This window comes from Aethalodelphis obliquidens, unplaced genomic scaffold (genome assembly GCF_003676395.1).
Source record: "Aethalodelphis obliquidens isolate GAN/ISIS:26980383/991018 unplaced genomic scaffold, ASM367639v1 scaffold5, whole genome shotgun sequence".
In the NCBI taxonomy this organism is placed as follows: Eukaryota; Metazoa; Chordata; class Mammalia; order Artiodactyla; family Delphinidae; genus Aethalodelphis; species Aethalodelphis obliquidens.
In genome coordinates, this window is record NW_020837949.1 from 46059748 (window position 1) to 46086807 (window position 27060).

At 40.9% G+C, this 27060-nt stretch overlaps 2 protein-coding genes across 11 annotated transcripts in view; one reads left to right on the forward strand and one right to left on the reverse strand.

The window, feature by feature from the left end:
- PLEKHA8 (pleckstrin homology domain containing A8) overlaps window positions 1–27060 on the reverse strand; it is a 102499-nt gene that overhangs the window by 64843 nt on the left and 10596 nt on the right. For 3 of the 9 annotated variants that reach the window (XM_027102287.1, XM_027102285.1, XM_027102289.1), the window contains exon 1: window positions 12850–13245. The exons of 1 other annotated variant lie outside the window; for it this stretch is intronic. In XM_027102287.1, the coding sequence (XP_026958088.1) occupies window positions 12850–12889 (40 nt within the window). In that variant the 5' untranslated portion in view covers window positions 12890–13245. Of the gene's footprint in view, window positions 1–12849; window positions 13286–27060 lie in introns of those variants that run through there. 5 more of the 9 variants (XM_027102290.1, XM_027102288.1, XM_027102291.1 and 2 more) reach the window with 3 other exon arrangements.
- FKBP14 (FKBP prolyl isomerase 14) lies at window positions 15003–26571 on the forward strand. 2 transcript variants are annotated; one of them, XM_027102300.1, is made up of 4 exons: window positions 15003–15378; window positions 18158–18309; window positions 21345–21472; window positions 21756–22322. In XM_027102300.1, the coding sequence occupies exons 1-4, from the start codon at window positions 15182–15184 to the stop codon at window positions 21789–21791; spliced, it is 513 nt and encodes a 170-aa protein (XP_026958101.1). In that variant the 5' UTR covers window positions 15003–15181; the 3' UTR covers window positions 21792–22322. The 2 variants fall into 2 exon arrangements, with proteins under 2 accessions (XP_026958101.1, XP_026958100.1); XM_027102299.1 differs by lacking the exon at window positions 21756–22322 and adding an exon at window positions 24266–26571 and having other exon boundaries at window positions 15005–15378.

Sequence of the window (27060 nt, forward strand, 5' to 3'; positions counted from 1 at the left end):
TTAGGATTCTCTACGTATAGTATCATGTCATCTGCAAACAGTGACAGCTTTACTTCTTGTTTTCCAATTTGGATTCCTTTTATTTCTTTTTCTTCTCTGATTGCTGTGGCTAAAACTTCCAAAACTATGTTGAAGAAGAGTGGTGAGAGTGGGCAACCTTGTCTTGTTCTTGATCTTAGTGGAAATGCTTTCAGTTTTTCACCATTGAGGACGATGTTGGCTGTGGGTTTGTCATACATGGCCTTTACTATGTTGAGGTAAGTTCCCTCTGTGCCTACTTTCTGGAGGGTTTTTATCATAAATGGGTGGTGAATTTTGTCGAAGGCTTTCTCTGCATCTATTGAGATGATCATATGGTTTTTCTCCTTCAATTTGTTAATACGGTGTATCACGTTGATTGATTGGCATATATTGAAGAATCCTTGCATTCCTGGGATAAACCCCACTTGATCATGGTGTATGATCCTTTTAATGTGCTGTTGGATTCTGTTTGCTAGTATTTTGTTGAGGATTTTTGCATCTATGTTCATCAGTAATATTGGCCTGTAGTTTTCTTTCTTTGTGACATCTCTGTTTGGTTTTGGTATCAGGGTGATGGTGGCCTCGTAGAATGAGTTTGGGAGTGTTCCTCCCTCTGCTATATTTTGGAAGAGTTTGAGAGTAGCTCATCTCTAAATGTTTGATAGAATTCGCCTGTGAAGGCATCTGGTCCTGGGCTTTTGTTTGTTGGAAGATTTTTAATGTTTCAATTTCAGTGCTTGTGATTGGTCTGTTTATATTTTCTATTTCTTCCTGGTTCAGTTTCAGAATGTTGTGCTTTTGTAAGAATTTGTCCTTTTTTTCCAGGGTGTCCATTTATTGGCACATAGTTGCCTGTAGTAATTTCTCATGATCCTTTGTATTTCTGCAGGGTCAGTTGTTACTTTTCCTTTTTCATTTCTAATTCTATTGATTTGAATCTTTTCCGGTTTTTTTCTTGATGAGTGTGCCTAATGGTTTATCAATTTTGTTTATCTTCTCAAAGAACCAGCTTTTAGTTTTATTGATCTTTGCTATCGTTTTCTTCATTTCTTTTTCATTTATTTCTGATCTGATCTTTACAATTTCTTTCCTTCTGCTAACTTTGGGGTTTTTTTGTTCTTTCTCTAATTGCTTTAGGTGTAAGGTTGGCTGTTTATTTGAGATGTTTCTTGTTTCTTAAGGTAGGATTGTATTGCTATAAACTTCCCTCTTAGAACGGCTTTTGCTGCATCCCATAGGTTTTGGCTTGTCATGTTTTCATGGTCATTTGTTTCTAGGTGCTTTCTGATTTCCTCTTTGACTTCTTCAGTGATCTCATCGTTATTAAGTAGTGTATTGTTTAGCCTCCATGTGTTTGTATATTTTACAGACTTTTTTCCTGTAATTGATGTCTAGTCTCATAGCGTTGTGGTCAGAAAAGATACTTGATACGATTTCAATTTTCTTACACTTACCAAGGCTTGATTTGTGACCCAAGATATGATCTATCTTGGAGAATGTTCCATGAGTACTTGAGAAGAAAGTGTATTCTGTTGTTTTTGGATGGAATGTCCTATAAATATCAATTAAGTCTGTCTTGTTTAATGTATCATTTAAAGCTTCTGTTTCCTTATTTATTTTCATTTTGGATGATCGGTCCATTGGCGAAAGTGGGGTGTTAAAGTCCCCTACTATGAATGTGTTACTGTCGATTTCCCCTTTTATGGCTGTTAGTATTTGCCTTATGTATTGAGGTGCTCCTATGTTGGGTGCATAAATATTTACAGTTGTTATATCTTCTTCTTCGATTGATCCCTTGATCATTATGTAGTGTCCTTCTTTGTCTCTTGTAATAGTCTTTGTTTTAAAATCTATTTTGTCTGATATGAGAATTGCATTGCTACTCCAGCTTACTTTTGATTTCCATTTGCATGGAATATCTTTTTCCATTCTCTCACTTTCAGTCTGTATGTGTCCCTAGGTCTGAAGTGGGTGTCTCTTAGACAGCATATATACGGGTCTTGTTTTTGTATCCATTCAGCCAGTCTATGTCTTTTGGTTGGAGCATTTAATCCATTTACATTTCAGGTAATTATTGATATGTATGTTCCTGTCACCATTTTCCTGTCACCATTTTCTTAATTTCCTGTCACCATTCAGGTAATTATTGATATGTATGTTCCTGTCACCATTTCCTTAATTGTTTTGGGTTTGTTATTGTAGGTCTTTTCTTTCTCTTGTGTTTCCTGCCTAGAGAAGTTCCTTTAGCATTTGTTGTAAAGCTGGTTTGGTGGTGCTGAATTCTCTTAGTTTTTGCTTGTCTGTAAAGGTTTTAATTTCTCCATCAAATCTGAATGAGATCCTTGCTGGGTAGAGTAATCTTGGTTGTAGGTCTTTCCCTTTCATCACTTTAAATATGTCCTGCCACTCCCTTCTGGCTTGCAGAGTTTCTGCTGAAAGATCAGCTGTTAACCTTATGGGGATTCCCTTGTATGTTATTTGTTGTTTTTCCCTTGCTGCTTTTAATATTTTTTCTTTGTATTTAATTTTTGATAGTTTGATTAATATGTCTTGGCATGTTTCTCCTTGGATTTATCATGTATGGGACTCTCTGTGCTTCCTGGACTTGATTACCTATTTCCTTTCCCATATTAGGGAAGTTTTCAACTATAATCTCTTAAAATATTTTCTCAGTACCTTTCTTTTTCTCTTCTTCTTCTGGGACCCCTATAACTCAAATGTTGGTGCATTTAATGTTGTCCCAGAGGTCTCTGAGACTGTCCTCAATTCTTTTCATTCTTTTTTCTTTATTCTGCTCTGCAGTAGTTATTTCCAGTATTTTATTTTCCAGGTCACTTATCCGTTCTTCTGCCTCAGTTATTCTGCTATTGATCCCTTCTTGAGAAATTTTTAGTTCATTTATTGTATTGTTCATCATTGTTTGTTTGCTCTTTCGTTCTTCTAGGTCCTTGTTAAACGTTTCTTTTATTTTCTCCATTCTATTTCCAAGATTTTGGATCATCTTTACTATCATTATTCTGAATTCTTTCTCAGGTAGACAGCCTCTTTCCTCTTCATTTGTTAGGTCTGGTGGGTTTTCACCTTGTTCCTTCATCTGCTGTGTGTTTCTCTGTCTTCTCATTTTGCTTAACTTACTGTTTTTGGAGTCTCCTTTTTGCAGGCTGCAGGTTCGTAGTTCCCGTTGTTTTTGGTGTCTGCCCCAGTGAGTAAGGTTGGTTCAGTGCATTGTGTAGGCTTCCTGCAGGAGGGGACCAGTGCCTGTGTTCTGGTGGATGAGGCTGGATCTTGTCTTTCTGATGGGCAGGTCCACATCTGGTGGTGTGTTTTGGGGTGTCTGACCTTATTATGATTTTAGGCAGCCTCTCTGCTAATGGGTGGGGCTGTATTCCTGTCTTGCTAGTTGTCTGGCATAGGGTGTCCAGCAGTGTAGCTTGCTGGTCGTTGAGTGGAGCTGGGTCTTGGCTTTGAGATGGAGATCTCTGGGAGGTTTTTGCCGTTTGATATTACGTGGAGCTGGGAGGTCTCTGGTGAACCAGTGTCCTGAACTTGGCTCTCCCACATCAGAGGCACAGCCCTGATGCCTGGGTGGAGCACCAAGAGCCTGTCATCCACACGGCTCAGAATAAAAGGGAGAACAAAAGAAAGAAAGAATGAAAAAGATAAAATAAAATGAAATAAAATAAAAGAATGTTATTAAAATAAAAAAAAATTAAAAATTGTTTTTAAATAATTAAAAAGAAAAGAAAGAAAGAAAGAAGAAAGCAACCAAACCAAAAAACAAATCCACCAATGATAACAAGCGCTAAAAACTATACTAAAAAAAAGAAAAAAAAAGGACAGACAGAACCCTAGGACAAATGGTAAAAGCAAAGCTATACAGACAAAATCACACACAGAAGCATATACATACACACTCACAAAAAGAGAAAAATGGAGAAAAAATATATGTCTTTGCTCCCAAAGTCCACTTCCTCAATTTGGGACGATTCATTTTCTATTCAGGTATTCCAGAGATGCAGGGTACATCAAGTTGATGGTGGAGATTTAATCCGCTGCTCCTGAGGCTGCTGGGAGAGATTTCCCTTTCTCTTCTTTGTTTGCACAGCTCCTGGGGTTCAGCTTTGGATTTGGCTCCCCCTCTGAGTGTAGGTCGCCTGAGGGTGTCTGTTCTTCGCTCAGAGAGCACAGGGTTAAAGTAGCAGCTTATTAGGGGGCTCTGGCTCACTCAGGCCGCAGGGAGAGAGGGGTATGGAGTGCGGGGCGAGCCTGCGGTAGCACAGGCCGGCATGACGTTGCACCAGCCTGAGGCGCGCTGTGCATTCTCCCGGGGAAGTTGTGCCTGGATCACGGGACCCTGGCAGTGGCCGGCTACACAGGCTCCCGGGAGGGGAGGTGTGGAGAGTGACCTGTGCTTGCACACAGGCTTCTTGGTGGCTGCAGCAGCAGCCTTAGCGCCTCATGCCCGTCTCTGGGGTCCGCACTGTTAGCCGTGCCTCCCGCCCGTCTCTGGAGCTCGTTTAGGCGGTGCTCTGAATCCCCTCTCCTCGCACACCCTGGAACAATGGTCTCATGCCTCTTAGGCAGGTCCAGACTGTTTCCCGGACTCCCTCCCGGCTAGCTGCGGCGCACTAGCCCCCTTCAGGCTGTGTTCACACAGCCAACCCCAGTCCTCTCCCTGGGGTCTGACCTCCAAAGCCCGAGCCTCAGCTCCCAGCTCCCAGCCCCCACCCACCCTGGCAGCTTAGCAGACAAGCCTCTCAGGCGGGTGAGTGCTGGTCGCAGATGTGCCATCTTGAGCATGTCATTTAAGTCCTTTGGGCATTATTTTCCAGTTTATAAACTGGAGAGAGAGATGAACTAAACTGAGTATCCAAGGTTTAATATGTCATCTTCCTTCAGACTACGCTGTCTCTCTTAACAAACCCAGCATTCTCTTATCATCTTAGCTCCAAGCCTGAGGGTCTCTTCTGCCCTATTCCTCCAGGTCAATCGCTAAATCCTACCCAATCACCCTCATTTCTACTTCCGGCTTCAAATGTTCCACCGTGCCCACACCAGGGCATGAAGTCATGGAAAGGACATGGGGTCAGGCAGACCTGGCTCAGGAGTTATTTGCAGTATTGTTCTAAGTGAAGTGTTTAGCACGTGACCTTGGTTTATTCGTCTGTGAAATGGGGAACAATGCCTCCCCTCTTGCCTTCCCACATCATCTTGCCCTTGTATTTCAACCTTCCCTCTTCCCTTATCATGTTTCAGATGGCTGAATCTTCCTGAAGTACTGTTTCTACCTGTCCTTTCCTCCTATTTAGAAACCCCTAGAGATTCCCTACAATACCAACTTGAAACTCTCAGGCTTGGCTTGGTTTAATAATCTAATCCCATCCTAACAACACCCCAGTATAACCTCCTGCTCCCAGAAAAGAACCCTCCTTTTTAGTCCTGCTGGTTTCTTCATTGAGGGTTCCTTCTGTTCCCTCACACCTTACTCTTTCTGTCCAGGCCAATCCCACCCACCCTTTGGTCCCTCCTTTTCCATGAAGTCTTCCCTGACCACTCCTGAAAAAGGATTCTCTACATTTTTCTTGACAAAGGTATGCCTGTCTCCTCGAGTTTTACACCTTCCTCACTTTCTTACATTCTTCTCTTAATTTTTGGCGGCTTATACTGGCCTCAGAAGTTGAACGGCTGGACTCCATCCAAGTTGTAAATACTGGCCAGCAGAGGCAGAAAAGCAACAGGACATCTGTGCTGTCAACCTGGATGACCAAAGACTAACATTACTGGTCAGGGGTGCCCCAAATTTGCCTTTAAAATTCCAGTAAAGAGACCCGAGGGTGATAGGTAACATCTAACTACACCTAGGGACCAGCTATATACAATGTGGTCCCTCTAAGTCTTGTCAAGCCAGTCTCAGAATAACCACATAGAAGCTTCAAGGTCAAAATCACAAATTTATCTGGAAGGGCATTTTTGTAGTTGAGAAAGATGTTCACTAGACTATGACCTCCTTGAGAACAAGGATCATGCTGTACTCAAAACAGTATTCCCAACAACCCACATAGGGTCTGGTAAGAAGTTGATAAGCAGTGTTTTTTAATCATTTATTCTCAGTAAATGAAAGATTGATTGACTGGGGGCTATTAGACCATGTTAAAAGTAGATTGCTGAAACCATTTCTCTGATATCTAATGATCAAAACAGAGCCATCCTTGTCTTGGACTATATAGGAACAATTCTACCTGAAGGACATGGAATAGATTCTCAAGCAAATGGTATTTTGCTTCCTCTGATGTGATAGGCATACTGAGAACGGTCAGCCCTCTCTCTGGCTAACTCTGTATTATCCATTTCTCCTTCTCTCCTGGTACTTTTATACCCTCCAAGGCCAACTTGAAAATGGATCTGGGGAGAAAAATGCCCAACCATCATGGTAATTTTTGGACTCACCTTCCCTATTGTCTCATTCATCTGTCTTGCATACAAAAATAGCTCCACAGCTGGTTTTTTTGGTCTCAAATCTATTCCTAACGGAATTTAACTCGCTTTTTTGCTCAATTCTAAATAAGATGAAAGTAATCGTAACAGGAAGTGGTGAGGATTAAACACTGAGAGTACAGTCTGAGAACAATGGTACCCAGGCTTCTTCCATCCACAGACCACTTCAATCACGTAATACTCCACGGATCACTCCTAGTATCTCCAGTCACATCACACATCAGAATCAAGGGGAAGATGGGTATTTCTTTTGATGCAGTGGCAATGAGGCAATGGTTTCACATCTCTTATGTTCCTTAACAAATTATTAATTAATTTTTGCTGGGAGCAAAAGTACATACCAGTGGTACACAGAATTATATGATCTGTAATCACCATTCATCCACAAGGATGACTGTCATAGGACTGTAGAGTCACTTCCAAAATTCTGATGGGTTATTTGAATCTTTTCCTTTATAATTTATACCCCTCCAACTTCCAAAAGGACGATTTAAGGAATTCAGGATACATATACTCTCACAAACCACAAGGAGCCACAATTCACACAGAGGCGATACAAACCGATTTTTTCCCTGGTATCATTAACCAGGAAAACCTAACCTGAAGTGAATTATGTACAAGGCACATTCATATACGCGATCCATTTCACCTTTATAACAAACCTAGTATGGCTATTATTCTTGCTGTCACAAAACTGAGGCTCGGGGAGAGCTAAACTACAAAAAAATTTTAGAAAAAAAAATAGGACCTAGGGTTAGGCAAAGGTTTAAGATTTGACACTAAATGCACAAGCAATAAGAGAAAAAAACTGATAAACTAGACGTCAAAATTTAAAACTTTTGTGCTGCAAATGACACCATAAGAAAGTGAAAGACAACCTACAGAACAGGAAAATATATTTGCAAATAATATATGATAAGGAACTTGTATCTAGAATAAAGAGCCCTAACAATTCCATAATGAAAAAATAACCCAATTAACAAATGGGCAAAGGATGTAAATAGACATTTCTCCAAAGAAGATGTACAAATGCCTAAATAAACGCATGAAATGATGATCAACATCATTAGTCATTAGGGAAATATAAACCACACTGAGCTACCACTTCACACTCACGAGGATAGATATAATAAAAGAGACAGACAAGAACAAATGTTGGCAAGGCTGTGAAGAAACAGGAAACTTCTTTCATTACTAACAATAATGTAAAATGGTGTAGCCACTTTGGAAAAGTTTAGCAGTTCCCCAAACTGTTAAAGAGTTACCACATGACCCAACAATTCTACTCCTAGGTTTATATTCAAGAGAAATGAAAACACGTCCACACAGAAACGTGACACAAATGTTCACAGCACCATTACTCATAATAACCAAAAGAATGGAGCAACCCAAATGTTCATCAGTTGATGAACAATCAAAATGATATATACATACAATAGAAAATTATTTGTTAATAAAAAGGAATGAAGTACTGATACATGCTACAACACTGATGAATCCAAAACATCACAGTAGGTAAAAGAAGCCAGTCACAAAAGACCACATAATATATGATTCCATTTATATGAAATGTCTGGAATAGGCAAATTTATACAGACAAATTAGTGGTTGTCAAGGGCAAGAGGGGGTGGGGGGAATGGTTGATAACGGGTATTTCTTTTTAGGATAATGCAAATGTTTTAAAATTGATTGTGGTGATGGTTATACACTGTAAATATATTAAAAACCATTGACTAGTATACTTTAACTTTTTTTGTGTGTTTTTTTTTTTTTGCGGTACGTGGGCCTCTCACTGTTGTGGCCTCTCCCGTTGTGGAGCGCAGGCTCAGTGGCCATGGCTCACGTGCCCAGCCGCTCCGCGGCATGTGGGACCTTCCCGGACCGGGGCACGAACCCGTGTCCCCTGCATCGGCAGGCGGACTCTCAACCACTGTGCCACCAGGGAAGCCCTTGACTAGTATATTTTATTTAAATGGGTGAAATTCATGAGAGGTTAATTCATATCTCAGTAAAGATGTAAAAAAAAAAAAAAATGGTTGACTAGTGAGACCATGAGAATCTTGCTCTGAATCACTCACATTCCAGATGGCCTCTTGGCACTGTTTACACAGTACAAACATATATGGACAAGCATCACCTTCTTCCACCTGGGGGGGGTAAGCAAAATTATAGCACCTCCTTAGACAACCATCTGGCGAGCATGATGCAAGCTTTTGTTATTTTTGGAATGCAGTGCTGCAATGTGCTTGTGTTTTACTGCACTGGAAGGGCCCAAGAAGCCTGCAACCGGCTAGAGCTCATGGCAGAAGCCCTCCTGTGTGCTGAGTGGGCAGGAAGGGGACCTAAAACTGAAAGTAGAAAGCTCAGAGCACAGCTCAGAAAATTTCATTGTGACAAAACATATGCACAACACCAGGCAAAGTCTTCCGTACTCCTGAATTCCTCCCCACCTCCCACCCCCAAATAAAGTCTGCTATTCTAGGTCGACATACTTTAAATATAGGCACATTATGAATCAGCTAGAATTATATAACGATCAAGCAGGAAGGACCTTTACAAGTATTATGTAATGAATGGAAAACAGACACTGGAGCCACTTACTAACTGTGTAACCTTGGGCTAGTTCCTTCCTCCACCTTTCTGTGCCTCAATGTCTTCATCTGGAAAATGGGAATAATAAAGGCAACTGCTTCCTAAAATTGCTGCAAAGATTAAATGAGTTAATCCATGTAAAATATTTAGAATAGTGCCTAGAACATTAGAAGTGTTAAGTATTTTTTTTTGGTTTTGTTTTTTTACTATTCTTACAATTATTAATGGGTAAATCTCATCACTTTTATGGAGGAAGATACTCAAGCTCAGGATGATAAAGTGACTGCAGCTGGCAGTGACAGAGCCGGCACTAGACTTTAGGACTCTTTGACTCAACTAGTGTTCTACTATAGAGCATTAACGTATAACCAAGCAGGTATAATATCCCTTGACTAACTTTTAGGGCTTGAAAGCTACAAATAACAAACTTACAGTGCCTAGTGTTATGTCTCATACAATGCAGGTGTTTGTAAAATGTTTAATCCACCCCCTTTCCATTCCGGGCTTAATCTTCTAATATGTGAAGAGAGGGCTGGACACTAAATCCCAGAATATCCAATGTTCTACTGCACAAAAGGCAGGATGGCTCAGCATGTTGAAGAAAATACACAGAAGCTCTTTTTCTTTTTCCTTTTCCTCTGATGGAGCACAGGGTACCCGAGTTTGCCTAATAGATGAGGGAAAAGAGACTTTTCTTCCTTTCTCTTTCTGTATTTTAGCAGCACACTCACGCAAGCAATTTAGATACTGCTATTCTCAGGGCTTGATGGATGTTTCCAACTTTCAGTAACTGATACCTAACAGTTTAACTCAAGAGGCAAGAGAAGCTCACAAAATAACTACAGTATTTGGCAAAATACAATAAATGTAACCAAAATGAGCTTTTAAACAATCTCACCATTTCTCTCTTACACACACGCAAACACATGCACGTGCATGCACAATCACTCCACAGTGTTTAAACCAGCCTATGGGGTCCTGCAATTTCAGGCCTGCCCTCCATCCCTGCAGTCTTGTTGGAGCCTCTTCTCAGCTCTCCAGCCACGTGGGTCTTCTTTCCTTTCCTTACACGTACCAGTTTTTTTCCTGCTTTAGGGCCTTCACACTGACATTCCCTGAGCCTAAAAAGTTTTTCCTTATAGCCTCCAACTGCACTTCTGCTATGGCCTCACCACCTACCCAGCTTCTGTTTATCCTTCAAGCTCTGCTTAAATCTTTTCCTCAGTGAAGCCTTACCCAGCGACACAGACTAGCCTCTCCCATCCTCTCCCCTCAAATCACACACACTTGGAACTTGCTTCCAACCGTGTATCCAATGAATGTCTGTCTCCCCCACCAGACTGTAAGCTCAAGAAAGGCAGGAGCAGTGTTTGTCTTGTTTTTGCCCTGTGCCTAGCACAGAGCCCAGCACACCAGTAGCTGGTGAATGAAATTAACAACATCCACCAAGGATTCAAAGGATCAGCTGATAAACTGTTTCCCTAACCTCTCCAGTCAAATTTGGACATAAGGCATCCCATATCAAGCTGTGGACATGACGGAAATAAACTACACAAACGGGTCATGTACTCCCTTCGGAGAAAAATTCAAAATGAACAAAAACTTAGACTGATATTACATGTATTTTTAAATTACTATGTGCAAAACCATAAGAAAAAAGATGTTACTTTTAAAAACAAGCTTCAGGAGAAGAAAATTAGTGATGTCTTCGTCAAAGCTTGTCATTAACACTCACACTATGCTCTTTTGGGGAGACTAACTTGCATAAAAGGGTGGAAGAAACAAAAATGCATTTGCTCCTCCTAGACTATTACCGTTCCTTTCCAAAGTAAATGTATCTCCTAAGGAAAGAGAATGTGCTGAACCGTAATTCTAAGTATACCCAGTGTGACGGGCTTCTATGAACAGTTTGTCCACAGAGAGGTGGCTTGTGGGCCATGGGAACAAGCAGCATGATGTAAGGACAGTCATCTCTGGCAATGGCTCCAGCGCCCCTTTTCTTTAGGGCTTCCACTATGGCATCACTCACAAAATTAACTTCTCTTACTTGGGGCAGAAAAAAGTAGACTCTTTTCCAACAGAACAGATGGTACAGGCACCACATGATAAAGATTCCAAAAGATCCTTCTAGAGAAATTTTGCTTTATTGAAGGATACATAAAAACAGTAAGGGGAAAAAAAGATATTTCATGACCAGGAAGTAGGTACAGTACCAAGAGACTAAACCTTCTATATAAAGGAGGAGGAGAAGAAGAAAGAAGAGGCAAAAAAAAAAAAAAAAAAAAAGGAGCGGGGGAGATGGCACAAAAGAAGAAAGAGTGTTGAGGATGAAAGAAAACAAGTTAAAAGGTGTGTGTGATGGAAAGGGGGGAAAGACCAAGACCAGCGACTAAATTTCATTCAAGGGCATAAGATTATACATCTTAGAGCTTAGAGATACCTCAAAAGCAAATTACTTGATCAAGCACCCTCCCTCTAGGTTAGGAGAACTTAGCCTCTGACATTCACCAGAGTCCAGCCATGAGGCATCCACATCAAATACAATCTCTTGACATCAAATGAAGGTCCTTGAAGCAAAGGGCAAGTCTTCTAAGACACCCCTCCTCACTCAGTTTCTCCTAATGATCACAAGAAAAATAAACAGAACTCATTTGCAACCACACTATGCATAGGGAAGAGATTCTGGGTATACCCAACAGGTGCACTTCTGGCTGTGCTCTAGAACCTCATCAGTCACTATGCCAACTGCTCCTCCCAGACACAAATGTCCTTAAAACACCCCCAGAGGATCACACTACAACCTTAAAAAAAACTGTCCTATGGTCCCCTAGGATGGGAAAATACATCTCTGCCACTCTAAGAGACACTGGGAATGTTTCTCATTTCAAATACATTGCTATTAAAATTTTAAGTGCCCACCTCATTTTCCATAATGAAAAGTTTAATTTCCAAAAAGGTGCCTAGCACAGTTTCCAGAACACAGAAGGCTTTTATTTATATACTCATTTATGAAAATGCTCGTCCTGAATCATATTCGCAGCTGAAAAATAGTTATGACCTTCTCAAAACATGAAGTACTTCCACAAATTGGAAAGGGGGTGGGATACTATTTTTAAGCCATTCTGCTCAGCGGGACAAGAAAAGAGTTGCTAATGCTTGCGTTCTATTTTACGGTAATTTCTGAGTCTGTAAAACAAAAAGAAATGCCCAGTGAGAAAACCAAAAACCTTGTGCATACTTTGGAACTGAGACGTAACTCTGATACGTTGGTCTGCACTCGGATGACTGCAGGTGACAAAGGGAAAGTGCTTGCTCTGGGGACTTTGTTTGAAAAAGGACCTTTCACCTCTGGGATTCCAGGTTACTGCTGGCATTTATTTGATACCTTCTGAGACCAGCTCCTTCGCCAGAATTCGAGACTCCCAGAGGACCCCACTGCGGGAATCAGCGCCTCCCTCCCGCTGCCACCGAGGGCATCGTGCCTTTCAAGTCACCCCACATCTCAGGATTTCTTAGCTTTCCTCGAAGTGAGGAAAGCTACGGCCCTCACCCAGCCCCTACAGGGGGCTGTGTCTGTATAGCACGGGAGACATAGAACTGCTGTGGGGAAACATTCCCGGTCCGCGCAGGCCTCTCTGGTCTCAGGAGGGACCGTGACCCCGACCCCCTGAAGGCGCGTCCCGACGCCACCCTCCCGCGGCTCAGACAAAGGACCAGAACCCTGGCACGCCTCCCACTCACCGCTCAGATAGTTGGTCCACTTGTACAGCACCCCCTCCATGGCGCCCGCGGCCACCTTGCCCTCGCCTGCCGGCCCCCTCACTGCCCCAGGCCCCAGGAGGCGAGGAGCACCGGCAGCAGGGCCATTGCCCGGCGCTGCCGAGCCGGCCACTCCCGGCGCCTAGGCCCGGTGCGGGGACACCCTGCGGGCCTCACATCCCGGGCCCGGGGGCGGGGTCACTGTGACGGCCTCCGCACGTGAGGACGCAGCCGGCCGGTGGCCCGGCGCGGCGGGCCCGGCGCGCTGTCCTCAAGGAGGTCAAGGCACTGGGTGGGTCCGAGGGGCGGCTGAAGCCACCCAAATGTCCCGAGTGAAGGAGCTGGTTGCTGGCGGCGCCACGACGCTCTACCTGAGTCCTCGACCCACGGAGCTCGGGGCCCGCTCGCGCATGCTCAGTGCACCGCTTGCGCGTCTGTTCCCAAAATCCACCCCGGGGTTTAGAGGCGCCGGCGCCATGGCTGATGTAGTGAGAGAGGCCCGCGGGGAAAATGAGTCCTGGGAGGCAGGCTTGGGACTAAAGGCAGGGTGAGAAGGGAGGAGGAAGGCCTCTGGGACAACGGTGCAACACGGTCCTGACTCAATGGTGCCGTAGATGGGTTCCATCACCAGATGTTTGGGAGCCACCGTGGCCCCTTAGGGTGCCCCCTGGATTCTAGTCTTCAGAATTCAATTCTTATTCCAAGGCTAATTAATCCTACGCACTTAAAGACTATTGAGGTACCCAACAATAAGGCGTACGGAGATGATGGGAATTTCACGATAATATACTGTGGGTGGCCAGCGAGCGTAAACAGATGTTGTCTAAACTGTAAAACCTCGCTACAGGAAGTGTGGTCCGCGCACGGCAGCACTGACATCACCTAGGAGCTTCTTGGAATTGTAGGATCTCGCCACAAGCCCAGGACCTCCCGAATCGAACTTTGCATTTTAACAAGATCTCTCGGGGGATTCCTATGCATATGAAAGTGTGAGAAAGGACTGTGCTAAGGATATTTGACTAGGGAAAATGTTAACTATAGATTTCAGTGGTAAAAGCAGGTTACGAAACACAGTATACAATAGAATCCTAATTGTTTTAGGCATATGTCACAAAACCATGCACCAAAATGTTAAGATGATTATTTCTGGATGGTGGCGTTACAAGAGATCTTTTTCCTTTCTTTCTTTTTCTTTAGTGTAAGGTTACCAGATTTAGCAAATAAAAACACAGAACAATGAATTCGTTGTTTACCTTTAATTCAAATTTAATTCGGCTCCTTTATTTTAACTGGAAACTCTAGTGCTTTCCAGTTTCTTCCAAATCGACAATGAACATGTATTGCTTTTGAAATTATGCGAAAAATGTAAAATTAAAAATTTTAAAGAAAGATGAGCCTGTGTAACTCGTAACTGTGATTATTACTTCTTGAAAGCGGAGGTCTGCACGTCCTTATCCTTGATAGAGGCTATTATTGACCCTCTACACTAAGGTCCTCTAAAATTATTAGCAGCCATAATGTTGTGCGGCGTTGTAGAATGAATCAGATGATGGTTTGATGGCGGGGCTCAGTTGCTTTTGGGGCTGAACAACCTTAAGCAGGACGCTTAACCTCTCCTAGCCAAAATATACTTATCTTTTAATGGGATATAAGAATCTGCCTTACCGGCAGTGTAGAGAGGCTCACGAAGAACGGGAAAGCACTTTGTGAAACCTAAACCACTGTTAAAGTCTTTATCGTTCATATCCTAAGTTAAATAATAAGCAATTACTATTGGGGGGCCTCTCACCAACTGTGAGGGTAAACGAGTCTTTCCTGAGACCTTGGACTTCACACCCTGGCCGGGTTCTTTACAGCTGTGAATCTGTCGAAGTTTCCGGTTAGCTCCGCGTTCCACCCCTCTCTCAAAGTCCGAGGTTGTGGAATTCTGTAATCCTCCGGGTTCCAGGACCTCACCGGGTGGTTCGCCTCTGCGCTACCGCCCTGCTCGGCGGGTGCTAAATTACATTGTTGTAGAGTCATTGGCTTGAGAGGCTCCTGAGGGACAGCACCGCAAGCCAACGGGAGCTCGCGCTTTCCAGGGGGCAGTGTTGTAAGAGCCAGTCAAGGGCCGGGTTTGGGTTTAACTCTTTAGCGATGAGTTCGCAGTGCGTGGGAAAGTTGTCGGTGGTGAATGTGCCACGTCTGCTAGGAAGGGGGAGTCATGAACTTGCCAGAGGCTGTTGTCTTTAAGTCTTCAACTACATCCTTAACTCTATGAGGTCGGGGGGCCCTTTTTGTGTTTTTGTAGCAACTTTTTTCCCGCCCTGGTAACATGAGGCTTTTCTTGTGGAACGCGGTCCTGACGCTTTTAGTCACTTCTTTGAGTGGGGCTCTGATCCCTGAACCAGAAGTGAAGATTGAAGTGCTCCAGAAGCCGTTTATCTGCCATCGCAAGACCAAAGGAGGGGATTTGATGTTGGTCCACTATGAAGGCTACTTAGAAAAGGACGGCTCCTTATTTCACTCCACGTGAGTAATTATACCCTGCAGGTAAAATAGTGAAGAACCCACCCACATATGCCAGCTCTTGGGCAGGAACAGTGGCGTGTACCAGCTTTATCCCTCTTGAAAAAAACTGAAATATCTAATTTCTTAGTTTGGGGAAAGGAAATTGTTTAAAGCCAATCTTATATAACAAGGACTTTGAAGGTCTTATCGGAAACATGTGGTCAGGATAAAGCAGTAATTTTTTTAATTATAAAAATTAGAACTAGAATTTCTGAAATGCTGTAGAAATATCTAGGTGTATAATTAGGTAATAAGTAGAAAAGCCTTAAAGGAATTCTCATTTCTCAAACTTTGTTCCTGAGGGAAACTAACTCAATTCCATTTTTATTTTGGTGTAGGTGAAATTTACTTAAACTTTTCATAGCAACTTCATGAGCAGAATATACAATCATTTATTTGCTTGTTGTAGGTTATGTTAATGCTAGTCCATTGACCTAACTTTCTGATAGGTGCCACTTTGGTCAAGGCACAGGACCACGATTTGTTTCATTATTTGTTTCTTTCTAGAAATTCAAAGACTTCATTGATGGGTGTGGGTGTGGTTATGGAAGATTAATTCAATACCTACAGTGAAGGATTTTCAGGTGGTTACACTATCACTATTTCTGTTTTATAAAGAAAGAAATTGCAACATGGAAAACTTTTACAAGTGTAATGATTTCCAGTTAGGCATTGATTCTCCAATTCCATTCCAAAAGTATTTACTGAACATTTCTTTATGTTAGGCCCTTTGTTTGTCACTAGGGAGATTTTAAAATCTGGCTTCTCTCCATCCTCATCCATTCATTCATCTATTCATCAATCAAATCCTTAATGAGTCAGGCCCTGGGGATGCAAAGATGACTAAGAGTGGGTTCTTCTCCTCTAGAAGAACACTGTCTACAGCAGGGAGGAAGGCAACTCATGATGTAAAGTACAGAATGTTCAAAGTGCTCACAAAGCATAATGGACTCTGGACATAATCACGCCCTGAGAGATGGGGAAAGAGAACGACTTCCCAGAGATCATAATTGAGATGGGCCTTGAAAGATGGGTGGAGGTTTCTTGGTGGAGAATGAGGACGGGAGGACATCCCAGGTAGGGGGAATGTCGTGAACTAAAGCAGTGAAGCTTCGTGGCCCTTCCTAGACCTCGTTTTCTGATAAACTACCTTCACTGGGCATTCCGATCTGGTCTGTCATGAGGTTCTGAAGTCAGTGGCACTCTTCTCTGAACTCCGTTAGCCTTTGCAAAAAGTTCCAAGATGAGGGCATGCCATAGAATTCTCAACAGCCCTATCTTTTTTTATCAACAAGGCCGGTGCCACAGTGGACAGTAAACAATATTATGATTTGCATTTGAAACTTCCAATTACATTTTTTATTTTTAGTCTGATCTTTTTTAGACCCAGCCTGCTTTCTTTCAGGTCTCAGAACCAAAAGCCTGTGTGGACCCTGGTGGTAACCGCTTGACATTATTTAGCACTTTGCTACTAAAGTTCTAGTACCTGAAGAGGGGAATATTGTCATGCAGCCTCCATGTAAATGGCCCAGACCTGCTAACTCTCAGTATTATAAAGAAGTACCATCAAATGATCAGTTTATAAAGCATGTTCATTACTTCGAGACCCGTAGCCTATGTGGTAAATACCCTAAGTCCTTTACCATGACAAGAAACGTGCCAAAACTGTAGGCAGTGCTGGGTGGTAGATTCTTCTTTCTTTATTCTTTTCTAGCCTTCCCCTATTTTCTATGGTTGCCATTTTGCTACTTTGATCGTGGGGGAAATTAAGGAAAAGAAGTGATGGCCTTTACCTAGATTTAGTAACCATGGTACCTGTGAAGCCTAGTAGAGTGACTTCCGTTTCTCAACTACAAGATATCCTTGAATGGGACACTTTCCTTATTGCACTAAGAGGGAGCTAACTGGGGCTCAGACACTACTCAGCCCACAAGCCCCTCCAGTAGCTCAGCAGGTTGGTTTTCTTAGGCTGGCCTCTCTCCAACTCATAAGCCAGGATATCTTGACCATTTCCTTCTTCCCCAGTCCTTGAGGGGCCACTTCTCCAGACTTCCTTGCATAGCCCCACAATAAACGCCTGGGGAGAGAACTAGGCCAGGGTCTGAGTGGGAATTCAGGGTTGAAGAGCAGCCTCTTGCACCTATCAGAGCCATCAGCAGGCTAGACATCAGGAAAGGTTATAGGCAGGATATAAGACACTGCGCTCCTGACTCCACTGTGCATGTGGGCATGGACCCGTGAGCATTGGCAGTAAATTCTTAGCTTCTCATTCTCCTTCCCAAACTCATCCATTTTCCATTATTTTATCCCTTTTCTGCATCCTAGTGGTCTTCCTGGGACAGCATCATTTTGTGATTAAGACTTTGAACTTTGGAGTTGGGTCAGATACTGGCACACTCCTCTGTACAATGGGGTAATAATGGTACTTATCTCATATTATCATTGTTAGACTTAAAAGAAGCAAAGCATTTAGGATAATACCTGTATACAGTAAATGCTGAGAGTTTTTATTATTATTCCCTCTGCCAGCTCTAGCAACTTCAGCTATGTGAAATTTGCATCAAGAAAGGTGGGAAGTGAAGTGAATTACTATAGAGTTTGACATGTGCATGTGTGCTATTTTCATTAATTTCCAAACTAATAAAATTAATCAGTCATGGGTGGCAATGTTACACCACAGCAATAAAAAAGTAATGATAAAGTTACTAAGGAGTTCTAATGTGTTTTCTTTCTACTGTAGTCACAAACATAACAATGGTCAGCCTATTTGGTTTACCCTGGGCATCCTGGAGGCTCTCAAAGGTTGGGACCAGGGCTTGAAGGGAATGTGTGTAGGAGAGAAGAGAAAGCTCATCATTCCTCCTGCCTTGGGCTATGGCAAAGAAGGAAAAGGTAATAACAATTCTACATTTTTACTACAGCATTAGAATTCTTCTCTGGATTAGGGATAGAAGTTACTAACTACTATGTATTTTTTTCTAGAAGTAAATAGAGGACTTGGATATCTTAGGAAAATATAATTGTCTTGATTAGCATTTGAGATGGCCAATTAAGGCCATAATAGGTAAATGGTCAACTGAGCTAATAAGGAAAATCGTTCTGTAATCTCAACTCTATTATTAATATTGCTCACCAATATGGCGGGTTTTGTTTGTTTGTTTGGGGCCGCACCACCTGACATGTGGGATCTTAGTTCCCCAACCAGGGATCGAACCCATGCCCTCTGCAGTGGAAGCACAGAGTCTTAACTACTAGACCGCCAGGGAAGCCCCTGGTGGTTTTTTTTTTAATGGTGGTATTATTTCCATAACATGATGTTTACCATTTTAACCATTTTTTTTTTTTTTTTTTTTTTTTGCGGTGCGCGGGCCTCTCACTGCCGTGGCCTCTCCCGCTGCAGAGCACAGGCTCCGGACGCGCAGGCTCAGCGGCCATGGCTCACGGGCCCAGCCGCTCCGCGGCATGCGGGATCCTCCCGGACCGGGGCACGAACCCGTGTCCCCTGCACCGGCAGGCGGACTCCCAACCACTGCGCCACCAGGGAAGCCCTTAACCATTTTTAAGTGTACAGTTCAGTGGCATTAAGTACATTCACATTGTTGTGCCAGCGTCACCACTATCCATCTCTAAGACTTTTTTATCCTCCCCAGTTGAAACTTACCAATTTGTTTTCACAATGCAAAAAGAAAGACTACTCAACGTAATTGTTTTGATGAGTCAAACATTTGAAATATAGATTATTAAGGCATTAAATGCAGTTTTAGATGTGGGCTGTGTGTGACTCACAAATGAAGTCTCCCACGACAGAGCTCTTATGGGAGTTAATTTTCATCTTTGTTTTAAAGTTGTTTTATAAAGTTTTTGATAATTTATTTAAATGAATAATGGAGTGACATGAAATGAGTTTAATAAAGCAGAAGCAAGTGGGCTAGTTGGTCCAGGGAGCCTTTGTGCTAGCTGTTCTAGGGCAGCCAATAACACCTGTTGTTTAGGTGGGAACCCATGCAGTTTTCCAAAGGGCTATTTACAAGAAGCCTGAAGATGTTTACATGCATGTATCCTGTAATTCCTTTATTAGAATCCTACCTAAGGGAATAGTCTGATATTGGGAGAAAGGTTCATAAACAGGGATGTCCATCACTTGTTATTTCTAATAGCAAAAAGAATGGAACCATCTTAAGTGTATAATGAAAAGGGTGTATCTAGATAAAATATGGCCCAGTTATTTTTAAATGGCATTTTAAAGATTTTAAAAATTACATCTAAAATATGTGTGATATAATGTTATATTTATAAAGGTAGAAAATGAAGATATATATATTATGATAGTAAGTATTAGGAAAAAATATATACACATACAAAGTGAATCACAAGGAAATAAATAAGAATGTTAATAATGGACAGTGGTTCTGGGAGTTATTTTTATTTCTGGTTCTGTCTCTTCCACATTCCCTACAATGGGCACATATTATATAATGAGAAAGAAAAAAAATTTTAAGAAGTTATCAGAACTAGACAGAAAACCACTCTGACGTAGTAGAAACACAGACTTCACAGCATCCTGAAGTCCAAGCTTAACCATTTACAAGGTGGGGATTATGATTTCCTAGCCCCAGTGTACTGGGAAGAAAATAGATGTCATATGTGAAGTATTACATATTCTAAATGGATCTTGCTATGTAAATCTTATGCATAGAATAGGATTTACTAACAAAATTCAATTCTTATTTTAATAATGATCCTTTTAGAGAAGTCAAGTATCTAGAAAATGTTTCTCTGATGTTTAAACATTTCTTTCACTTTCCTGTATCTTTGTCTCACCTTTAATATTTATGTATATAGTATGAGTCCATTTCTCTTTCTCCATACTCTATTTGACTTGATTTTATTTTATAACAAGTAGAGATCTGAATCTGAGTCATTTCCTTCAAACAGAATACCATGAAACTAATTCTGCTAATACGTATTTAAACACTAATTTTGTAGTTTTTTAGTACCATGTTTGCATGCCTCCTTTTGGAAAGCTACCAGTTTTATCGATGACCTCTAGTGCATGCCCTTCTCTGTCTAGATCTGGAACGGTAAGCTTCGGCACACAGTGTAAGTTTTGTTCTTTTGGTGCTTACAGATGCTCTTTAATGGGATGAGGGGGTGGGGCACTGAGAAATATTTGTAATGTTTACCCGGACCTGTATGTTAAATATAGTTATAAAGAAACACATTGAAAAAAAATTGTCCATGTTTCCCAGAAGTTTTTTGTTTGTTTTGGTTTGGCTTTTTTTTAAGGTCCCTGGGGCTTTAACAAAGCTCTTTTCACTTTAAAAAATTTTTATCTCCCTTCTCAGAAATTTGCTTTAATGTCTCCCCTCCCATGGAACTTCCTTAACATGTGTTAAATTTGCTTCCAGATGAGAAAACTGAGGCTTAAAGAGGGGCAGATGTGAGCCTCAATCCCAGTGTGAAACCAGAGCTCGTTCAGTTATATACTGCCTCCCAGTGGTGGAAACGGCAGTACTATATGTATTTCTAGGCCAGGACTTTTTGACCCAAAAGTTAGTAAATCATTTGTACTATAATTAACTCTGAATTATCTAAAGCCCATTAAGTCATTCTTGACATATAATATGTAACCTCTTAATTATATTTGAAATTTAATACTCAGACCATGAGGCATATCTGTGTGTGTGTGCAAAACAATTTTTAATTGCAAAGCCAAAAACACATTGTTTTTGATCTAATAGTTTGGATTGTTCCTTATTTATTTTGTTTGAATAAACTATAAGTAATTTCTATATATGGGACAATCTTAGAAAGGCTCTTTATTTAATTCAATTAAAACAGTATTTTGTTCAGTACCACAAGTTTTCTATCATCAAAACTTTGGAATCTATTTAATAAAACTTAACCCCTCTCTCTCTTCATGTCAGGTAAAATTCCTCCAGAGAGTACACTGATATTCAACATCGATCTCCTAGAGATTCGAAATGGACCAAGGTCCCATGAATCATTCCAAGAAATGGATCTTAATGATGACTGGAAACTCTCTAAAGATGAGGTGATCTTTCCTTTTTCTTTCTTCCTTTCTTCCTTTCTCTCTTTCCTTCTCTCTCTCCCCCTCTTCCTTTTTTCCTCCCTTCCTCCCTTCCTTTCTTTTAGCTCACTTTTTAAGAAATATATTTTAAAATAAAATTTATTTTTATTTGTGTAAAGTGTTATTTATAAGTTTTCTTAAACACTGATGCTTTGAAAATTGACTTTTTTTCATAGGAAATCATTGTTTTGGAGAGAAATATATTGAGACTTTTCATTCTTTTGCTTTTTTTCTCCTTAATGCTTAGGGTTCAGTGTATGTTGCTCTCGCCCTGAGTTTTTGAAGATCTATTTTGCCAAGACAATTCCCGTTTTGGAGCTACGATATAAGAAACATAGATGCCCTGCAAAATATCTCACGTGGACAGTTTCTGTTTAAAACTTTAGACTGGCTGTTAAATGAGTTGCATAGTGATTTTCTAGCAGTTAGCATCAGCAAGCCGATCACATGCTCAGTTTTGCTCATGTTAGGAGACCCCAGTCTGGATTTTCCACAGTAGGAGACCTTTCCTAGCCCGCACAGGGTCCTGGTGTTGAGTAAGGAGAAAGGAAGAAGACTTCTCTCTATAATTTATTTAGGTGTTTGCAGCCGTTGCTACACATACCTGTCTTAGTCTGGCTTCTGTGGGGAAAGAAGTGGAGGTAGATATCTAGCCCTATGTTTTTTGTCTACCCATATTCTCCATTCTGGCTTGGCTGATCAGAAATCAAGTCCCTTTTTATGCTTTCATCAATTTCATTCTAATGGCTAGGAAATGACTGTCTTTTTTAAAAAATATAAATTTATTTATTTGTTTATTTTTGGCTATGTTGGGTCTTTGTTGCTGCGCGCGGGCTTTCTCTAGTTGCAGCAAGGGGGGCGGGCTACTCTTCGTTGCAGTGCATGGGCTTCTCATTGCAGTGGCTTCTCTTGCTGTGGAGCACGGGCTCTAGGCATGTGGGCTTCAGTAGTTGTGGCTTGTGAGCTCTAGAGCACAGGCTCAGTAGTTGTGGTGCACGGGCTTAGTTGCTCTGCAGCATGTGGGATCTTGCCAGACTGGGGATCAAACCCGTGTCCCCTGCACTGGCAGGCGAATTCTTATCCAGTGCGCCACCAGGGAAGTCCCAATGATTAAGTGTTAAGACATGTTGTTATAAACCGCAGGGTCATGATCCACAGCTACTAAATTCATAACAACTCAGAGTGTTATCAGTCATGGACTTTTTTCTATCGAAGATAAATTTGAATTCCCTTTCATTAAAAAAATCTTGAATAAAAAACATTCACATGGTTCAAAAAAATCAATTCAGGGCTTCCCTGGTGGCGCAGTGGTTGAGAGTCCGCCTGCTGATGCAGGGGACACAGGTTCGTGCCCCAGTCCGGGAAGATCCCACATGCCGTGCAGCGGTTGGGCCCATGAGCCATGGCCGCTGAGTCTGCGCGTCCGGAGCCTGTGCTCCGCAACGGGAGAGGCCACTTCAGTGAGAGGCCCGCGTACCCAAAAAAAAAAAAAAAAAAAATGCAATATAAAAAGATTTATTAAGAAGTCATTCTCCCACCCACATCCTCTTCTACCATGTGACCTCCCCCTTCATATCCAGTTTTACTAGTTTCTAACAAACCCTTCCAGTGTTTCTTTATGCAAATACTAGCAAGCATGAATATATATTCTTATTTCCCCCTTGCTTACACAAGAAGTAGCATACTATACATACTGTTTGACATCTCACTTTATTTACACAATATAACCTGGAGACGTGCTCTACATTAGTCCATAGAGTTTCATTATTACTGCCCCCCGCCCCCTTTTTTTTTTTTTGCGGTATGTGGGCCTCTCACTGTTGTGGCCTCTCCTGCTGCGGAGCACAGGCTCTGGACGCGCAGGCTCAGTGGCCGTGGCTCACGGGCCCAGCCGCTCTGCAGCATGTGGGATCTTCCCAGACCGGGGCACGAACCCGTGTTCCCTGCATCGGCAGCCGGATTCTCAACCACTGCGCCACCAGGGAAGCAGCCCCCGCCCCCGCTTTTTAACAACGGCATTAAATCCCCTTAATCTTAAAAATAAATACACACTATATGTTTGCATGTTGGTGGTAGGGGGAGGAGAGAAGATTTGAAAGTGCTGATCTAACAGAGGAATAATAGGGATATGATTCAAAATGAAAATATAGGTTGAATTGCATTATGGTGAATCTAGTAGGTAACTGAGGGCAATATTTTGTTTATATATTTAAATATCTGTATAAAAATGGAAACTTTTAGTCTTAAATACTCATCAGGCTGGATTTTGCTTTAATTTCTGAGATCGGAAGGTCATGTGGCGTGATTACAGCCAGTCCACAGCAGGTACTATTCCCAGACGCCTACTTAAAATTTAAAAAGGCCATCATTTAATCTGATTTTAAGAGAAATATCTGGAATTCTGACCCTTCTTAGGAAACAAGGTCTGGATAATTTGGTGGATTGAAAGATAGCAGTCTTTCAAATGCTTGGCTTTATTTAGACTCGGATTAAGAACACGTAATATGCTTTCACTGTGTGTTTTTCCCATGATATAAGCCATATCTTTGCCTCTGAGCAATATTTTGTGTCTCTACTGTAGCACTATAGCAACAGCTTTTAAGGGGAAAAATTCCTTTTCATTCTTTTACTATCACTAGAAATATATCATAAGGTAGTTGTTAACTAAATGCACTACCCGTCCAGTCTATGATACTGATTGGCTCGATGTGGGTGTCCTATGAATTAGAATTATTAATGTGACCCATTATTTTGTAGGTTAAAGTGTATTTAAAGAAGGAGTTTGAAAAGCATGGTGCAGTGGTGAACGAAAGTCATCATGATGTTTTGGTGGAGGATATTTTTGATAAAGAAGATGAAGACAAAGATGGATTTATATCTGCCAGAGAATTTACATATAAACATGATGAATTATAGACACACGTCTGCCCATTTTATATAGCATCCATCCTTAAAAGAGAGGGTAACCATCTTGAAAGAAAGTCTTATTTGTTAACTATGTTCTGTTCATGCTTTGGTTTTTATTTTTATATATTTTTCTGAATATTATTAGAAGAACCCCTTAGGGCTTCTAAGTACCCATTTCTTTCTGGTAGGTTATTAGGAAGAAAAAATTGATTTGTCTTTGAATAGAAGACTTCTGGACCATTTTCCACTTTTACATATGAAGCCTTATGTTTTACCTGCTTACTTGTAATTTTAAAATATTGCCACCGGGTGCACGCCCAACATAAGATCAGGTTATAGCACAAATCAGCACCCTCTGTTTCTTCTTCCCTCTGTTTTCTCCAAGTTAGATGCTGATATTTGAAAAGCCTTTTGCAATAGCCCAAGGCTTATTATTTTCATGTTGTAATGAAACAAGTGTGTCTGTAAGTGCCTTTGAGTCTCTGCTTGAGGAAAAGGGGAAAATGGTTGTTGAGCTCTACGTTCAAGAGTTACTGCTTTACTGAGGAGATGTGCAAAGCTGAAATGAGTAAAGTTCATAATTTATAAATATGTTTACATTGAAATATTCTGCCTGGGATTTAAGCTACATAAGGTTAAGTTCCTAGTGATGAATGACCTATTGTGATTAATAGAACAAATTATTTATGTGTTTATTTCTTCATAATAAAATGTGTCAAAGTATTGTAGAGGAGGTAAAGAGTTGTGTTGAGTCAGTGTTTACTTTTTAAGGCTGGAAGATCACCCTTCCTGGTTCTTTAATTAACAAAGTCTATAACTAATGTATTATACTATAGTAACATTGTCTTATAAGAGAGATGAGTAATACAATAAAAATTTTCCTATTTCTGACTCATCAAAAAAATGAGGCAGACCCACAGCAGCTACTACTGAATACAGGTCTATCCTGGATCAAAAAGTTGATGATTTTATAATTTTATCTTAAATTGGAATTTTTCCTTAATACTTTAAAAAAGTGCCCAAATCTCCATTTGCTAAGAAGAATCCTTTATAAGTTTACAAAGTGATCTCAAGTGCATCATTGTCTGATTCTCATTAGTCAGAAGCCTATGGAAAAAAGAGGATAGATCTTAATGTACCTATTTTATAGATGAGGGAATTGTCATTAAGAGAGACTGACTGTTGTGCCCAAGGTCAACAACTAACTTATAGAACCAGATTTCTGTCCCCAAGTTAAGTATGTTTCTACTGCCCTCGACTTTTGAAAAAGTAAAAATTTTCTTTGAATTCATTGGGCCTAATTCCCTCTTCAGTTTGCTCTCCTAGCAGTCAACTCTGTTTTTTGTCTCTGGGTCCTTATCCTTTGAAGATAGTTAACTGGCTGTTTATGGTGCTTTTGAATTCCCATGATCCAGAAATGGCTCTGGTTTCATTGAATAATCTTGGGGTGAACACTGAATTGCCTCAAAAAACCTAGGGGCGAGAGGGTCCAGGTGTGTGTCTTAGTCCTTTCATTCCTGTTTACCTCTAGGTTTTTTTTTTTTTTTTAATACTTATAAACAATTACTACATCATATATAGACTACTTTCACCAATTATATATTGACATTTTCGTCACTAAAACATAAAGTTCTTGAGAAGAACATAAATAACACCTTTGTCTGATGAAATCACCTATATTTAGAAAAGTCTTAAGTTGTCACTGCTGTTTTCCTCAACCTGGAGGTGTTATAAGCCACAATACAGAAAGCTTTGGTCTGTATTATTGGGAGAAAGAAAGTAGCTTGTCCTGGGGTGCTATTTTGTATAAACATTACTGATGATGCTGTCTGTGGTAGAGCAAGTAAAGTAAAAAGAATTTTGGTTATTCAGGTAGCATGTTTCTTTATCTTGTGTGAATTTGGATCAATTCCCCCCTAAATAGTTAGACACAAGTATGAAATGACAATATATAAATAGGTTATGGTTGTTTTTATGTTACCTGCCTTTTTAGTTTAGCTGCATCTCTGCACCTTTTCATTCGTAAGAATAATCAGACATGAACTGTGACTTCACTTGTATATAATTTGACTCAGTAATACTGCTAAGATGTGTCATATTTAAATTTACACAACTCTGTTGTGGTATTCTTTTCAAAATAAAGTTTATTTGGGAAATAATTGGTTTTGTGAAAAATTCTTCAAGCCTCAATTTCCTCAGCAGCTTTATTGATTTTCTTAACTGTTACTCTAGGTTTTATGTTGAAATTAAGTGAGGAAAATGGACAGGTAATGAGAGGACAGGGGTATGGTGACATTTTGAATGTGTCTCTGGTTATTCACTCTGTTTAGATATATGTGTAAGGAAAGCTGTGGTGTGGTTTAAATTGTTTTGAAATAAGCATCAAACCTTGAACATTGAGGGCAATAGTTAATGGTGAATTTCTTGGTAGTGGAGAGGTGTAAGTGGTGTTTTGCTTTGTTTGGGTGGTAATTATTATTGTTTTGGTTTAGGAGTTTATTGTGTGTCACAGGTGGACATTATGACGATTAATGCCTACTGAGTAAATTAGTGCTATAAAATACCTTATGTAATTAAGTGAACTTCTGGGTTGCCATAAAAATAACAGGAAACAATGATTTCTGATTCAGATGGGTGACTAGCCA

What these genes read in the sequence shown, in the direction of transcription:
- FKBP14 (XM_027102299.1), top strand. Translation starts at nt 15,182, where the DNA reads ATGAGGCTTTTCTTGTGGAACGCGGTCCTGACGCTTTTAGTCACTTCT. An exon ending in GGCTCCTTATTTCACTCCAC is followed by an intron (nt 15,379 to 18,157) that starts GTGAGTAATTAT and finishes TTTCTACTGTAG; the next exon opens with TCACAAACATAACAATGGTC. An exon ending in GGAAACTCTCTAAAGATGAG is followed by an intron (nt 21,473 to 24,265) that starts GTGATCTTTCCT and finishes ATTATTTTGTAG; the next exon opens with GTTAAAGTGTATTTAAAGAA.